The sequence below is a fragment of the Thunnus maccoyii genome, chromosome 19, assembly GCF_910596095.1.
Source record: "Thunnus maccoyii chromosome 19, fThuMac1.1, whole genome shotgun sequence".
Lineage (NCBI taxonomy): Eukaryota > Metazoa > Chordata > Actinopteri > Scombriformes > Scombridae > Thunnus > Thunnus maccoyii.
The window spans coordinates 16355421-16373562 of NC_056551.1; the positions used below are offsets into that span (position 1 = coordinate 16355421).

General features: G+C 39.4%; 1 protein-coding gene across 6 annotated transcripts in view; it reads left to right on the top strand.

Moving 5' to 3' along the window:
• rgs3a (regulator of G protein signaling 3a) overlaps positions 1 to 18142 on the top strand; it is a 158261-nt gene that overhangs the window by 76680 nt on the left and 63439 nt on the right. For all 6 annotated transcript variants that reach the window (XM_042394479.1, XM_042394480.1, XM_042394483.1 and 3 more), the window contains one exon: positions 3636 to 3679. In XM_042394479.1, the coding sequence (XP_042250413.1) occupies positions 3636 to 3679 (44 nt within the window). The remainder of the gene's footprint in view (positions 1 to 3635; positions 3680 to 18142) is intronic.

An 18142-nucleotide genomic window follows, 5' to 3' on the forward strand; every position in this document is an offset into this window, starting at 1 on the left:
TTATGGGATTGATTTGGCAGGATAACAGGTGTTAGGAGGATCATGTTGAACAGAGATCGTGTGTTCTGTCTCGCGGAATAATGACTTTAGTGGTGGTGTAGTGTTCAGAGTCATTGCCAGTGTAAGGGGAGACAACTGTGGGTCTGAGATCACTGATTGCCAGTGTAAATCAATGCAGTTTTGAGTGATTAATAAGTTTGATCCTTTCAGTGGAAGGCTGGGCCTGACCTTAAGTGGAGGGTGTGTGTGTCAGTGTAGCCTCACATAGCTGCAAAAGTGACAAAACCCACTATCATTGCCCCCAAGGAAAGTAACTGTGAATGAAAATAAAAGTGCCCTGAGCTCACCTTTGTTGTTGCTTTGTATAGAGCCAGAAAAAATGTTAATGCACATTTTTCAGTTGTACCTTATTTCAATATAATGTAGCTTCTACGCACACTTGCTGAGTCAGACTCAAGAAGCCAGCTATTGGTATTTTAAATCAACATTAGAATCAAGAATCTACAGAAATGTCAAACACTGAATGAGGTTATTAATTGCAGATACAACAAAAACACATTCATTTTGCAGCTACCTGTACAGTAAAGTTGTACAGTTTTATTTTTATTACAGTAAGAAAATGTGAACAGTAACAGATTGCAGTAACAAATAGACAAATCAGTGGTCAAGCATTTCTCAGTTTCAACACATACTGTAGCACCCAGCTGGCCAGAGCTATTCACCCCTCCTCACAGACAGTGTTGCTGTCCGCTGGGCAATTCTGACCTCCGCCCTTCGCCCAAAACAAAAAATCAGAGATCTCTAGGGAGGGGATTCAGTAGGGTTTGCGTGTCTGTGTGTGTTTCATGAGAGGACACACACGCGGACACACATCTCCACCCTGCAGCCTGTCATTGTTATTTCACTTCGGCAGCGTCACTCAGGAAAGAGGCGCCGGGGGATTGTGTTTGTTTCAGCGAGGGTGTGTTTGACATCTGTGTGTATGTGTGTGTGCGTGCGTGTAATGACACAGTACAAGTTCAATACAGGGGCTTTCCTGTGTTCCTGTCACCCCGATACTAGGCTAAGGAGCGTGGGAAACACAGAGAGTGGTGTCAAACACACATAAAGCCACCTGCAGCCAAAATGACCATGTGTCAATCCAAAAAAATCACAGTACTTAGTAAATTAACAAGACATCTTCTACATGTCCATTTACAGGGCTTTGTCAAGTCTTTATGACAATTCCTACACCATTACAAGAGGAAAAATTAATTTACAGTTGAAACTCCCTTCTTGCATTTACACTACCTTATCACCAAAGCCCTGGGAAATGCAATTTCATGTCATCACATATCAAATTTGAACTGAAAAGTGTAAATGTGGTGGTGAGATGACAATAGATGACAATAAAGTTTATTGTATCCTTGTATCCATGATGGAAAAATGTAATTAGCCAGAGAACAATCACTGACTGTTGTGCAGGAAGCAAAAGAGTTCTCTCACTTTTTTGGTATTGTCCTCCAGTTTTGAGTAACAGAGAATTACCTTTGACATATCAGTATGTCACCACTATCTAGTGTACGCATGTGATCCCACCCATCCATGTGAGATTACCAGCTTTACAGAAATTATGCAAAATATATCGGTGTGTCTTTTTAAATGTGTGCAGTGGATTTTCAGCATTTTCATGACCTACAGTATAGAAATAATTCTTTAGATTACACTATAAACGTGGACACCAGTGAATGTTTGAGTTACTACAATAGGTTTTCTCATGACTTGTGATATCATGTACTGCACTGTATGACTGCACTCTGCTGGTTTTTGGAAATCAGAAAGATATCCAACAGTGACCTCTGCTGTTTGTTATAAAAAGAGACACATTTTCTGAAAATGGTTACACTGAGTCTATCACTCAGGCCGTGCTGTTCCCACAGCGCTCACTCTGGCCATGACCACTCCTGCCTGCAAAATCAGTAAGCAGGAGTTGGTTGTTCTTTCTAAAGAGTCACAGGTCCTTCAGTTTATGCAGGAGATTACCACATGTGTTTTTTCAGTTTGTGCTTGCCAGTACACTCTTCTTTGCTCTGCTGAGGCATTCGATATTAGTCGTTAGCCTATTGAATGGGTGTTATCATCACCCATCTGTTCCAAATATATGGGCTAGTAGGGGCTGACTAAACCTACTAGTAGAATCAGGACGCCGTTAGCAACCATTTATTTCTAGAAGGCACAGAAGGCCTGTTATCAGGCATGTGCTGTCATGTGACTGTCAAGTTTTAGTCTGTAAAAAACAAAGAGAAAAAGGCTGACATTCCTTTTATTCTCAGTGGAAAATGCAGATAGTTAGATAGGAGAGTTTCAGCATCAAAATGCATTTTGATAACATTTCTAGCAAGAAATAGGCCTATGCATTTTATTTTCATAATCTACATTCAGTGAATGTATATGATGTTTATTTTGTCAGATACTACAAAGATTTTTTCAGGCTTTCTATTGTTTCTTTGGTGGTTGCTATGGACGCTGCCGTTGCTGAAACCACATAGTTGCATGTTGTGTGAATCATTGTCTATCATTGCCCCTATTAGCCCATATATGTGTGATGATAATGCCTGTTCAATAGGCTGATAACAGTCAAATTCAGTGGCTGAGGAGCCAGAGCCACAACTGGTGAAGCCGACAGGCTGAACATGCTGGTTAAGAGTGCAAGCTCTGTTGTGAGACTGAGCGTTAAAATGTATATTTTAAGTATAGGTTCACATCACATGCCCCAATGTACATTGAAACCGCTTCTGTTTGCTGAAATCATTCATCCTCTTCGTGCTAGATCCCTTTTTACACAGTCTTTGTAGCACAAAAAGCTTCAATGAGTTGAATTAGTTTATACATGACTGTTCTTTCCTGCATTGCTATGCACATTTGTTACAACCTGTAGCAACTACAGTAGCACATTGACTATTATTACTGAGTTTCATGGACATAGATTAGACAGATAGACAGGCAGACAGGCAGGCAGGCAGACAGACAGACAGACAGATAGATAGATGCTCTTCTGAGATAATGAGAGATAGAAGGAAGGGTGGAGAAAAGGACATTATGTAGGGTTGAATGGATGATTCCTGTCTTTCTAGAGCGTATTTAATCGTTTTAAATCTCACCCGCTCCTCACTGTGATCTTGAACATCAGACAAGATTGCCAGTCATGGTCAGAGTGCTGTGTGTGTGCTTGCGTGTAATGAAATAGTAAACATCACCACAACATATAGATAGATGTGTGTATGTGTGTGTGTGTGTGTGTGTGTGTGTGTGTGTGTGTGTGGAAGGGGAGGGGGGTTGTGTCATTCGATTAAAACCATATATCTTGACTCCAGACCCACAGGCCTGCCTCAAAGAGCGCTGTTTCAGTGAGTTATGGGTGGATGTCTATAAGGCTGACCTACAGTAAAAAGCTTTCCATCAATAAAAGTATTTTGGCACAATCATAGTTGGAAATCAAAGAGCTTGCTATAATAATGCTGCTTTATGTTGCAGAAGGAAGGGAAGGGAGTAAGTGAAAATGAAACAGAGGAAAGAAGATTGAGTAGTTGGCTGTAAGGGAAATCGATGACACACAGGAAGTATTAAATTAACCTTGTTATTGCTTTGTCTTACAGATTATGCTGAAGAACTGCGATTCTACCTTATTCACATGACAGAGGTAAGAGAAAGGATTGTGTGTGTTTGGAAGAAAGAGAGAGAGAGAGAGAGAGAGACAGACTGAGAAGGAGGGCCTAATGTGAACGGCCTATTCCGTCTGTGAGCCGGAGGGGCAATTGACTCCAGTGGAAATCACATTACAGAGAAGACACAAGGATTAGCAGAAAGCTCTAATGAAAATGTCTTTCCTCTGTGTGTCTTTCTCAGATACGACTCCATCTCAGACTTGTCTCTAACACGAGCTCAACATGCATTTACATGCATATCACAACAGGAAATGCTAAAAACACACTATGAAGATTTTAAAATTAGGTTATCATTGCACCATCAAGCTATTTTTTGGCTTACAACAATTAGTTCAGTGGTTCATTTTTCACTTTTTAGCATGAAAGTAGTTTATATATTTAACTATATAATAATCCTTGGTGTAAGTAAAGCTGTGGAATATCTGAATATGTGTAACATTGTACTATGCAGCGCATGTAGTAGTGTTCATTATAAAACAATATAAATGTGCTGAAATATGATGCATTTATATATTTAAATTGTGATTTGTTTTGCTGTTTCACTGTTATTATGAAAAACAATAATCCTTTCCTCCATCCACTGCAACACCTCTCAGGCTGTCATTTTAAGATAAAAGGGAAAGGTATGATTGTTAATATTTCATCGCTGTGTTCACCGATAATTCAACACTGGGTAACTGAAGTGGCACTTTAAAGGCTAATGTTTTCCATTGTTTCAGCTCTATAAAAGATAAATGGCAACAATAGAATTCCAGTGGTCTGAAAAATGACCTTAGCAAAACCTTAAAAACAAATGCAGCAAAAAGGAAACATTATGACCTTTTCAATTACACGAATAACCGCATGTGTTCATGTGTTCTCTCAACACATCAAATCATAACCAGGGATGTGAATATTTTACTTCAGTGCAGCTCGACATTTTCAGTTCAAATATTCATCAAGTTGGAGCGATGCTGCATCACTGTCTGGCTTCCCAGTAGTCATTACGATGCTTAGACAATAGTTTTTCAGATGAAAATTTCCAATCTGTTGCCTTAAAACAGAGCAGCGGGGGGAGAAGACAAAGAGCATAGAGAGAAAGCAGGCTGCTGGGAAGGAGGCAGAAACTGATAGATCTGATAGGATTTGATGGTTTTGGAGCCTGTTTGGCTGTTTTCCAATCTTGAAATTTTCTTTTGTCCTGGCAGCTCTGCTATAGTTAATGAGCATATTTGCAGGTGGTGGTAGCAGGTTGTCCTCGCCCTTCTCTTCAGCTGCCCCTCCCTTTCCACTGCTGCTCTCCATGCCCATTTGATTGCGTTTTTTTTTTTTAACCAGGGAAGTGTGCAGGCAGAGGGAAATGAAACTGCAGATTTCATCATCCTTTTAATGTTGCCATACGTTATGTTTTCATCACTTCTACTCATCGCTTTCTTCAACCTTCAAAAAACAACCTGACATGATATTTTCCTTTATGTTCTATGTCTGGAGTTCACCATCATCACCTCAGCCAGATTCCCAGATTCTATATAAAACATGTCATCTGGCAGAGCATAAAATATGCTGCAATCTTCTCAAGTTGCTAACATCAACATGCTGAAATAGTCAGATTTCAGATCCTTGGTTCTTGTACTAGCAAGGGTGTTGAGTCAGGTGGCACCATGATGAAGGGTTGGGGTTTGATAACATTTAATCATATCCCAAAATCCAGCATAAAATCTGGTTATACAGAGGAATTCAAATCCTTTCAAATATAATTATTTGATTTATTCAGTATAATTAGGTTTAGCTTTCAACATTTGCAAGTAACTTGATTTATGATAACACAAAGATTCAATTGAGATTAGTGTTTTTTTTGGCTGAAAAGGCAGAAACACTACAGTTTAGAGTGGTAACCTATATTCAGCTACAACCTGAAAATGAGATGAGGAGTATAAACTATGAAATGTTGATGAAATATATTGAAATAGGAGATGTAGTGTACTTACACATAGCTTATTTTTCACAAGCTTCTTGTCATTTTTTATGGCATTAATGCTAATTGGCGACGAGTTGATATAATTTGCTTTAGGAGATGTTTAGTTGCTGTTTTAACCAATGGGTGAGCACCAGCTCTACACTAATAAAACAAAGAGTGAGGATAGACTAAAGGTTCGACAAGATACTTGATAGCATCAAACTTTAGCAAATCTGGGTATTTTGATGACCGGAAACCTGATCCAAAATGGACCCAGCTATTGGAACCCAACCCTAGTGGAGGGGGTGGCTGGATCTTAAAATACAGGGAAGGAAGGAAACAGGATACAGAGTACAGGACACAGGATACCAAATGAAAATTTTAAAGCAGTATTAAATGAACTGTATGAACATTAAAAAACAATTCTTTAAATAGCAAACATATTCATGACGGATTTAACATCCACTGTATAAAAAATTGTTGTGAAATGACTTTTAAGAGGCTGTCACACCTCACTTTCATGTTGCATTCACATCAAGTATTCATAGATTTTTTTCAGTCTCTTTGCACTCAGGTGGAACTGAGAATAGACATTCATGCGCCGCAAAAGCTGCATCAAACACAGTTGGCAGCATTTGCGGGCTACAAGCCAGTAAAGGTCCGGTCCTTATTGCTGCACAAGCGACTCCCTCTGTTTTGTTATGGTTCCAGATCAGGGGGAGCTTGTGCAAACCCTTGTGTGTGCGTTACAGCCTCCTGATGAAGGTTGCGTGTATTTCTCTTCAGGTTCTTGCATGTATTTTGAACAAGATAAATGCCAATCTAAAGCTAGCCCGAGCTAACAGGGAGTTAGCAGTGACACCTTGCTTTGATATTTGACAGTGCAAGCTATGACCATGAAACTGTCAGCTTAAATAATATATCTTCATTTCTTGCCCAAGCAGTGTCATATACTCTTTTTGGTCTTTTGGAAACCATTTTATACACGTAGAGCTTTTCAACACTCCCCACTTAAAAATATCACAGAAGTAGTTTAAAATGTACGCCAAAGGGGTTATTTTCTTCTGTTTTTCCATCCAGCTACTGTGACTTGTCTGCACTTCATTTTGGCTGCAACTGTCTGCTCATACGGTTAATCTTTTCACTGAGCAACGGCATAAACCTCAACTCGCACTGCCGCAGACACACACACATACTGTATATCGTCACTATTTTTCTGTGCTTTGAAATGTGCTGCACAACCTCATTAGCAGCTTATGAATCTTTTAAAGGGCCTTTTTTGAGATTCCAGACAGAATGAGAGGAAGGAAAAGGCTACAATATTATTCATTCTATCCAATTAGGCAACATATATAAATAGAAACTCTTACGTAAGACAGCATGAGAGAGGAAGAGAGAGAGTTTTGAGTGAGTTAAAAGCAGATTTTGAATTTTATATGACCCATTAAAAAATGTCTGCTGGAATGGCTGGATCAGGTCTTGGGTTGTGCAGTAGCCTTTGTTATCTTATCATTTTCATTCTTTCTCCAGTGTTGTATTGTTTATTTAAATGCACTTTTTACTGATTTAGATTTATATATATAATTCTTATTTTTGTTTTCTCTGCGAAGCTTTTGGTTCCTCATAGTTTAAAAGATGGCATATAAATGCTATATATCAACAATAAATCTCACATTTGCCGATCACTCTCAGAAGTAGGGACCACAGACAATTTGACACTTTAACCTTGAGAAGAGTGATTGTTTTTTTGTTTGGCAAAAGCCTTGCAAAGATCCTCCCAAAATACCATATAAGTGCAGTATATTAATGTATAAAGTGAATGTGGGAGACAGGCAAGAAAACAGACAGACAAACAGCAAAGACTGCATGTGTGTGTTTGTGTCCATTTAAGAATTACTTGGCTCTGCTTCCCCCGACTCCCCTGTCAGACTCATTCCTCCAGCCGTCCTGCCAGATGCCCCCACGCAATCACGCACACACAAAATGTACAGTCATCTATTATAGTTGATACACCTGTCAGCAGTTCATTTCATACCTCAGGGAGCAAACAGTAGCCACAATGAAACACTGCATACAATACAGTTCACTCTGACTGTTCCTGTCTTTCACATTCTGTAAGAGATACTGTAAGAACGGTACTTTTAGACTTGTATTCATAAGCCAATTTCCTTTTATATGCTAAATAGTTTACGACATGCATCCTCTCCTCTCCTCTCTGTCCTACCCCATGTCGCTGAGGTACACTCATAGTCTGTGTGAGTAGTTGCTAAACTACTGTGGTGCTCAGTCTACAGAGTGGTTGACCTTCTGGTCCCGCTGGCAGAGCAAACTGGTGTGTGACGCAGACTGGTGTGAGGATAATATATCAAAAGAGACTGGGAGAGGAGCTCTTAAATAGCTAAAGAACTGAACTCCACTCATCAGAGAAGATGTAGACATGTTTTAAGTGTTTTTGAGTGACCGTGACCCGTGTTGCTGTGTTTGTGTATGTTTACTCAAAGGAAAGATGTGTGTACTGTGATAGACTCTAATTGAATTGCTCTTTCTGGCCTGTCTGTGCAAAGGTCACGCACACGCACAAGCACAGAGAAAGAGAGAAAGAGACACCTTGCTTTGTACATGTTTTTTAGTTAAACATTGCATTTGCCTGGCAGACTTAAACTGTTCCTGCCAACCAACAAAACAATCACAAACACGCATAATGAAAGCTGAATGAACCAGTGTGATGAGGAGCGATGTTTTTGCTTGCTATTATTCTGTTTTTTTATTTTAGAGGTGGTCTATTCCAATTGATTCGACTCCAGTTCTATCTCTGGTTTGATAGCTTGTTTGGTTGTCTGTTTGAACAGCACGTTGTTAGGAGTGTGTCCATGCTCGTGATAGATATGTGAGTTCATATCTGACCTTAGACCGGCCTTGCATATCATTCCACTCTTTAAACATTCCATTCTCTCTCCACTACAGACTGTCCAATAAAGGAAGAAAATACCAGACACAGTTCTTCTATAAGTATCGTAGCATATGTCGGCTTACAAAAAAAAAGTTGGGAAAGCCAGAGTTGCACACACATACAACATATACAGTATGTAATTAGATAAAACATTAACACATGCGCAGATGCATACACAGACATAAATCTTTGTAGACCAAAATTGGAAATTTGCACCAACTCACAAGGGACCGCACAACAACATATGTGGCTCCCACATACCGCTACGCACAACTTTTCCCAAATGACCCACTCATCATGCAGCAGACGTCCCCACTGGATTACCTCATTCAGTCCGTTTCATACAACATCAAATGTAAAGCCAAGGTAGGTTAGGCTCTCAAAACGACATCAGTTTATTCAGGTTTTTCAGTTTGTCCACTGTGTTTAACTTTCATTTTGAAGCAGAGAGCCACCTTGAAATGATCTCTTTGCACAGTGAATTTGTTTTACTTACTTCCAAAGAAATAACACTATGTAACAGTTTTTATTCCTTGGTAGTAAGTGTTATTTCCTAATTGCTTATGCCTCAAAAAGTATAGAATTATTAGCTTCAAACTTTGCTTTTGTGACCTGGACAATTTGAAATGTAACTATTTCCAATGGCAAAATGGGAAAATTTGCACATCATTGTATCCAGTGACTCATATGTTGTTTTTTCTGACTTAATGTGAATGAAAATGTGCAAATTTGCCCATTTTCCCATTGGAAATAGTTACATTTCAAAATATCACTGTCTTGGTCACAAAAGCAAAGTGTGAAGGGTATCATAGCCATTTTTTCATACTTTTTAGGCATAAGCAATTAGGAAATAACACTTACTAGTCAGGAACAAAAAATGAGTAAAAATTTATTACACAGTGTAAAAAAAGCTTGTCTCTCCTCTCCTGAAGCTGTGAGCAGTTACACAGTTATTTCAATCTTCTCCTCCTCTTAGGCTCTCCATCTCTGGCACTGTCACAGTCCGCTCTCCCCCTTTTGTCTACTCCTGCCCTTCTCCTCGATAGCTGGAGGTCATCCTTTTTTAGCAGTTGCTCAAAACGGAACTGATAACCCAGATTTACACGTGAAACGAAAGGGGTGGGGTGGGGGGGTTGCAATTGTGTCTCTGGAAAGTCAAGTGTGTGTCGTGTGTGTGTAAGTGTGTCAGTGACGCAGGAAGGGAGGCAGCAAGAAAGGGTTTGTGTAGGTAAACCAAAAACACAGAGAACAAGCAGAGACAGTGTATGAGATTATTGACCACTGGAGCGCATCAGGGTTATCACCAAGTTATCAAGTCATCATGGGCAACTTGGCCGACCGGGTCGGGCCTAAAAGGCGATTCGTCAGGGAGGCGAACTCTCTTCAGCAGCACCTGCTGTCTGACAATGGAGACGTAAGTGCCACTGATTGATGGATCAGCTCAGAGTACATTTAAAGGTTTAGAGACAGAGACTTGTATTGTACTCACTGTGTAGCTCAACTGCACGAAATAGGAAGAACGGAAATAATAGTGGCATTTTTTGTAAGAGAAGAAGTTTTATGGAAAAAAACATTGCAGTTATGGGAACAGTGTAGCTTATTATAAAGAAGACTTTATGGTTGTTTAATACTCTTTTTGACTCTTGTGAGTTATGCACATAATCGTTTGCATGAAGTTGGAGAACAATGAGCTCATTATATGGCGGCCTTAATAAATTTAGAGGTTATATGTTATTACAGTGAATGTTTGTGTTGGCTCAAGTAGAACAGCCATATAACTTTTGACTGTGTTGTAATTTTTCAGTGGGCTATGTGTGCTGAAGGGACAATGATGACTATGATTTTTAAATTTTTTTACATTATATTGTATATTACACTGTGCTGTTCCTGGTGTTATACTGTACCAAAACTTGCTGTATAATTGTGGTTCTGATAATGTATGCTGATGTGTGTGATGTTTCTACAAGTGAAAGCTGAGAATTCCATTAAGTGCATGGCCACTCATTTATTACTATTTCCCAGAAATCGCCACTGTAGCCATTAGTATCTAATTGGCACAATAGAGTCACTAATAGCCATGAAATGATGAATAATCTCCACTAACCGAAGCACAGCACCAACAATGACTAAAATTACTTACCTCATCTCAGCGTAGTCTGCATACATTTATAATACCAGATTTATACATTTGTCAGTTGTCATAAACAATTTAATTCTTAAGTCGTGCATGCAAATCATATTTCATGTCGAGTTTGCAGTTATTGGTTTTGAAATATTAATTATTTTGTGTACACTTGATGCAGCGTAGAGAGCATGATGATTGAAAGGAGATAAGAGGCAACAAATGCGGAGCGATAATGCCAAACTAGGTGAAATCACAGTGTGATGGTTTGCGTGTAGGCCGTGGAACAGCAAGGGAGCACTGTGATCAGGGTTACATAGCACAGTGCTGCGCATACAAATAGTCTTTTTTGCAAGAGGTCAGATTGTTCTTGGTTTATTATGTGCAGGGTGACGTTCATGTGACGTTTGTGGACACAGTACATAATGGTACAATTTTGATTGGATTACTTTGCGTGAAGACTCACTGTTGTTGCTTTTTCCAGGTTTAAGAAGACATCTTAAATAGATCTTTGAGGATGTACACCTAGAGGTGCTTGTTTGCTACAGCTGTACGCATATATACAGTGCAGAATGCCTTTTGATTCACGTCTGTATTCATTTAAGTGTCTCTGTGATCTCAGGCACATCATGGACTGCATGACATACAGGCTGTCACTTGCAGTTTGAAGGCTGGATCTGAGTGATATGTACCCAGGGGCCCTTGTCAGCAAAATACCTTATGGTAGCAATCCATAACATAGCCATGGCAGGACCGGTCTCTCTGGGGTCTGATTGAACTGAGATATACCCTCTTCCCTCAAGATGAGCCTCAACTTAAAGTGTACTTTGCTTTTTCTCTGATTTAATATGCCAGCACAGTGGCTGGCACAGTGCAGTGACAGTGGCTATACATCTAAATATAATCACTTTAAGACCTCCATCTAAGCGATATGATTGCACTGAGATCTATAGCCACCAACAACTTACCAAGCAGCATTGATTTCAATGATGAAAGTGTTTTCCTAAGCTGTAGTAAACTATGGATAATCTCCCTGTTCCAATAGGTTCAAGGCAAAATCATCATCTGAATTATTCACTGACTTTAATGGGAAAGTGTGCAGAAGTAATTTCCAAAGGAATAATTACACTTTCAGGTATGCACTATATGTATGAACAGTATTGAACTATAATTTAACAATAAAAGGTTTTCTTAGAAACTTTCACATGCTTGGCCATTACATTCATATGATGATCACTGATCTATTTATTGTACATATCATCAGCCAAATGTCAAAATAGTCACTTGAATGTAAAGCCTCAGGCTCAAGATGGTGCATTCATGCTTATGCAATGAAAACACAACTGATAGAATCATGTGAAAAGGCCAAAAAGGCAAATGATCAATGAACTCACTCATTGTGTAATGATCATGAAGACAGAAAACACGCTAAACACTACCGTTGATTAAAAAAAAGAAGCAAAAACTGAAAGAGAAAACTTTTTGGAAACAGTACATGACGTCAGAAACCCTCCTGCAGGCCTTGTCATGTGCTTATCACCCTCCCCAGCGGCTATAGGAAGGGCCTCGGGTCAAGGGCTCCAGTTAACATGGTCTTTTCATGGCAGCTTTTTCTAGGCAAACCACAGAAGAGCTCTGAGCTGGAAGCCAGACAAACAAACTAGAAATAGATGAAAGAGTATGGGAAAGCCACTGGGTTGAGATTAGTTACACTCTATGCTGTCATTTTTGGGGGAATATGCATTTGCTTGTGTGTGGTGCTGGGAAGCTCAGATTGGGTAGGAGGTGCTGGAAGACCTGCATAACTGGGAATATTGTACAGGTGTTTTTATAGTATCCATCTCACCCATTGGCTTTTATAAAGAGTAATCCCAGGTTCAGGAACAAATTGATCATCCAACCTTTAGTGCTGTCATGAGGCAGTCAGGCATGCGAACCAGACTTGACCTCCATTACGTTACCCTGACCTCACCAGACCTTCTAATGTAGTCAGGATTTTTCATACCAGTAAACAAGAGAAATGTAAATTGGAGAGCAAGAACAAGACTAAGAGTCTCCAGCCATGCTAGCAGCTCTCTGAGGCTGTACTTATAGGTATAGCGGTGCTTTGAGCTAAATGTTAATGTCAGCATGTCAACAACGACAATGCTAACATGCTGATGTTTAACAGGTGTAGTGTTTACCATGTCCATGTTCTTAATATAGCATGTTAGCATGCAGAAAGTACAGCAGAGGCTGAAAGGAAAGTCATTCATTTTGCAAGTATTAAGTTATAAACTAAAGTATTGGACAAATTAAAAGGTTAACCCAATGGTGACACTAGATGAAAAGTCAAGGAATCACCAAAGTTATTACAAGTCATCCTGAAAGGAACATGAATGTCTGTACCCAATTTCTTGACAATCCATCCAGTGGTTGTCAAGACATTTACCTGAAAAGTAAAGAAATGTCAACCTCATGATGGCGCTAGAGAATCACCAAAGTCAATAGGATTCATCCTCTGGGAACCATGAATGTCTGTACAAGATTTCTTGCCAATCCATCAAGTAGATTTTGAGATATTTCATTGAATAAGTGAAAACTTTGACCTGCTGGTGGTGCTACAAGAAAAGTCAGGGGATCACCAAAGTCAGTAGGATTCATCCTCTGGGTACCACGGATATCTAGAGCAAATTTCGTGGCAATCCATCCAATAGTTGTTGAGATATGTCAGTCTGGACCAAAATGGTGGACTGACAACAGACAGATACAGTCATCCCTGGAACCATGTCACTAGTGTCGACGAAACGTAAGTAAAGGGAATTCAAAAAGGTTGCAGGAGTTAAATTGAGGAGATGATACGGAAAATAACAGGAAAAGAGATTGACATTAGCGAGGATATACTGTACCCAGAGTCAGCCAGCTGCTTAAGTATCATTAGCTCTTGTTTACACGTCACTTGAGTGGAAGCCATAAACCCATTAAATACTACAGTTACAAGGCCTAATGCTCAGCAGTCAAGCCCTATAACCCACTGCAGAAAAAAGGCAGAGAAGATTAAGGTTTTGTCAACAGGTTTTAGACAAAGTCATAATGGCTGCACTAGCATGCTCTATATTAAGCAGGACTATGAGATAATAGGATGATGGCGTGCCGGAAGTTTTATCTGTAACTAGTTCATATGTGTTGGAATGACAAGTCACGATATCATGTTCAGCACCAGTGTAAGGGCTATGACTAATAGGGCATGATGCTGCTTAGTGTGACAGTGTATAGGGACTTGCCATGGAAAAAAACCTTTGATCTCTTAGGAGCATGGCATATACTTTACATTTTCTGTCTCACCGTTCCTGCTGCTGTGGGTTTTCTGGCAAGTATCTTAAAATCTTTTGCACAAACAAAACATACACTACAGAATTAATTGTCATCATCAATATCCTGTAATAGAAAGGATGCAGTTGGTGGAATTATTTCTTCATTAAGACCTATTTTACTGCCTTATAGAGATTACCATTGTGTGATTACCATGTGTTTTCATTTTAGTGCACTGATTAGCAGTGTGCTCCTTAGACTGAGCTTTACTCATTGGCTCTCTTTCATCCTATATACATTTTAACTGTTTACATCTGCCTTAAAAAAAACTAAGGGCTTAGAGAATCTGGGGCTGGATGGCTAGCTGGCATGGTGGGAGCAAAAAAGTGCAGGCATTCCAGCAAATTATGATGACCTAAAAATGTCCCAAAAACATCTGAAAACATCCATGAAAATTTCCATGTTAAACCAATGGTTTCACGTTTCAGAAAATATGCTTTTTCACTTTCTTGCCAAGAGTTAGATGAGAAAATTGATAACAGTCACACACTATATCTGCATGCTAAATATGAAGCTACAGCCAGCAGCGAAAGATTTAGCATAGCACAGTCCAAAGGTGAAAAAATCTGCCTCTCAGCACCTCTGAAACTTGGATATTAACACATTACATCTAGTTGGTTTACTCAATACAAAAACAAAGGTGACAAGTTGTGGTTTTACAGGGGCTTATGTACTGAAGTATTTCTTGGCTGGAAGTGGTGACTTCCTGGCACCTTCATGGTTTTGACTGCTTCAAGTCTAGGTGCTAATCTAAGCTATCTTCATATTTACTTCACAGACATGAGAGTAGTATCAATCTTCTCATCTAATGTTTGGCAAGAAAGGGACTTACAGTATATCCCAAAGTGTCCAACTATTCTTGTAAGCATTTATCACACATAGGTGATCTTTGCCACATGAAGGAAAAACATTACAATTAGGTCATTATTAGCAGGCAGTGTGAACAAAAATGATACCTGAATGTGCTTTACATACATAAACTGTCTCTGAAAGCATGATAACCTGTGATGATTAGGTGAGCTGTGTTGACAGCAGTCCAGTGACACGCTGAAAACTCATCTGCCAGATGGCTCAAGGGGAGGGCTTCAACCAGGGAGCACTTTAATCAATCTGATTAAGGGGAAATGCTGCCTGTATTTTTAGCCACTCCATGGCAGCCCAGTGGCCATTCATTGAATTTTGTTTCATTAGCTTTCATGTTTATCTCTTGGACGGGTGGATTTATAATCAGGGGTGAACTAAAGTAGGAGCATGAGTAAAGGAACCATTAGCTATTATAACTAATAAGGTTCTTAAGGTAATCATTTTATGAATAAGTTAAATAGACACTCTATTATCCCAATAATAAGGACCTCATTTATGACGTGACTGCTACTGAAACTGATAAATTACAATTTGTCTTGGAAAAGGGTAACTTATTGTTTCTGAGCCTGCAGTCTGGGTCACTGACCGGATGCTGTTTAGTGCCAAGAAACAACTTGACTTTAACATGAAAATCCCCAAGGACCTGCTTCCACAGAGGCAGGGAGATTCCAGTGAATTCCCTTCATACTCAAAACAGTCCAAATGTTAAAGACAATGTGGTCCCAAAGTGAAAATGATTGTATTCACTTGAATTCTAATTTTAAAGTCACTGGTGTTTTTGGTTTAAAAGAAAGACTGACTGTATGCATCACAGAAGTGAAGTTGCATTTCACTCTCGTTTAAACTAAGAGACAGCTGTTCTGCGAAATAAATTGCAGTGCCAATATTACAGAAAGCTCTAGCTGGCCGTCTAGACGTTTCCCGCCGAAAACATGTGGTCTGTGACCAGCTGTCAACAGTTCACTCATTTGCTGGCATGACTGATTATTTTAACTGATGTAATGCAATGACATGCAAGTTACTGTCAGGACAAATATCCCAGATACATGCAATAATGCACAGTGAAAGAGCACAGCACATACATGTGTATAATAGTAAACTAAAATAAACAAGACAAATGGAAATCGATAGCTAGGAGACATAAATCATCATTAGTATCCCCCTTGCAGAGCATGGCTCATTTTAAGATATGACGCAAAAGGAATGCACTACTGCATTACTCACAATAAGGGTGCGCTCAATATTATCCTTCATCTGTCATCATCTGTTATTCCTCCCTTTTCTCTCTTTACTCAGGACAGAATGTGCATTGCACTAAGTGGTTTACAGTGTAGTATGAATCACATGACTCATATTTACACACCAAAGACTGTGTAAACATACACAGTTCCTCTCTCTGACAGATTACGGATGTAAGCTCTCCTGCAGCTCTAAGAGTCCCAGCTGGTTGCCTTTTTGTTTTTACTTTTGAATCATTATATCTTGTAAATATGTAGTTAAGACTGCATTTATAGTAGGAGCTCAAACTGGTAGTGTGTGCAGATTTTAAAGCCGGGTGATTTTGTCTGTGTGCTTGTGTGTGTTCGTATGGAGGCAGGTGCATTCATGCCTCTGGGACCTTGAACTACTCCATCGCAGATGTGTTTTTTCTAATGTAGGACAGTGGGGAGTTGCCTGGAACAACCTGTCCATATGAGGCAATGTTTTCTGGAGAGCCTGAGCCTTTGCATTATTTTTATAGTATTACTCATCCCAAATATTTCTTAACAAGGCTCAAATGATATGGGAGACAGAAAAACGGAGTACCTGAGTACATAACATACTATCAGTTATCTGGAAATTCAAAATGTATAATCACAAAACGTCTTTGTGTAATTTTGAAGAATTTCAGATTGCACATTGCTCCACCTTAAGTTGATGCATTCTTACAGGTAAATATTGTTGCTTTGCTGTCTCCAGGCAACCATGAAATCAACTGATGTCAATTACTTATATAGCTAATGCCATTAGCTAAGTAAAGAAGAAAAAACTAATTAATTTCAGTCTTGATAGTCCAAGCCCAGCGCTGTTTATTGATATTCTCTCCAACCAACCAACCAACATTGTGGCAGAAGAATCAATGTGATGCACCTTAATCACAATTAGAAACACTTCCTTTGCGATCACACAGTTTAATCCACAAAAAGTTAAGCGTTAAGAGTTTTTCTGACCTTTCCAAACCTGCAGAATATCATATAATCCTTGTGACTGCTCAAAAATAACCTTAGATAGAATTATGAGATTTTCACCGACAGCAATATTATGAGAGTTTGTCCAGAGGCTTGTTGTTTACATTGAAGTCGGCATGCGTGTGTGTGTGTGTGCATGCGCTCCAAGTATTATGGCCACTGCTGCACTCTTCTAGACTTAGATTCAGTCCAAATGATGGATATCAAAGAACATCAACATTGATTTCTGTCCGCTCTGAAAAAGCTGCTATTTCATCATCTTGTGACGCAATTGAAAACAGTCAGACTCAATTTCATAAATGGTTTTGCTATCTAACCTGCTCCTTTTGCTTGTTTTTGTCTCATTATTTCTCCACTTTTGAGTTACAAAATGTGGCTATTTTTTTCTATCATACCGTACATTGTGTTTTCTTTTGTTGTCTTGACTGTTCCATGTTTTTCTCTATCTGTTAGTAACACATACATACTGTACATTTTATGCTGCATCAAAGCAAACAGTCGGGACATTACTGCCATTAATGCAGGCTTTAAATGCCTTTTTACCCTGCATTATTATCACTGACAACGACAAGGCTTTGTGCAGCAAGATCCTACAACAGCAGCATCCCCATCTTCAACAGGACATTGAGTGACACTGAAAGAGACAGATAATGCAAGAGACAGCAACACAGCAGGGCATGCAAAAGCCCACGCAGCCAGGGAACAGGCAAATAAACTAGCATCGAGATTCACCACTGACCAGGGCAGCAAGCGTCAAGAAAAGCCCCAAGGACTTCAGTCAATCTCTGAAGACTTGCACAAAATGGAAAAATTCTACTTATAGCCTGACTTGTGCCCAAAAATGTCAAGACACAAATGTTTTTCCCTGACCCTGCTGGAAGCAGAACAGCTGAGGTAGATGGAAATGATCAAATTGGATAGAGAGGAAATTGAAAAACAAAAAACTGTACTTGAACACAATGGGGTCATTTAATGTTGGACTGGAAT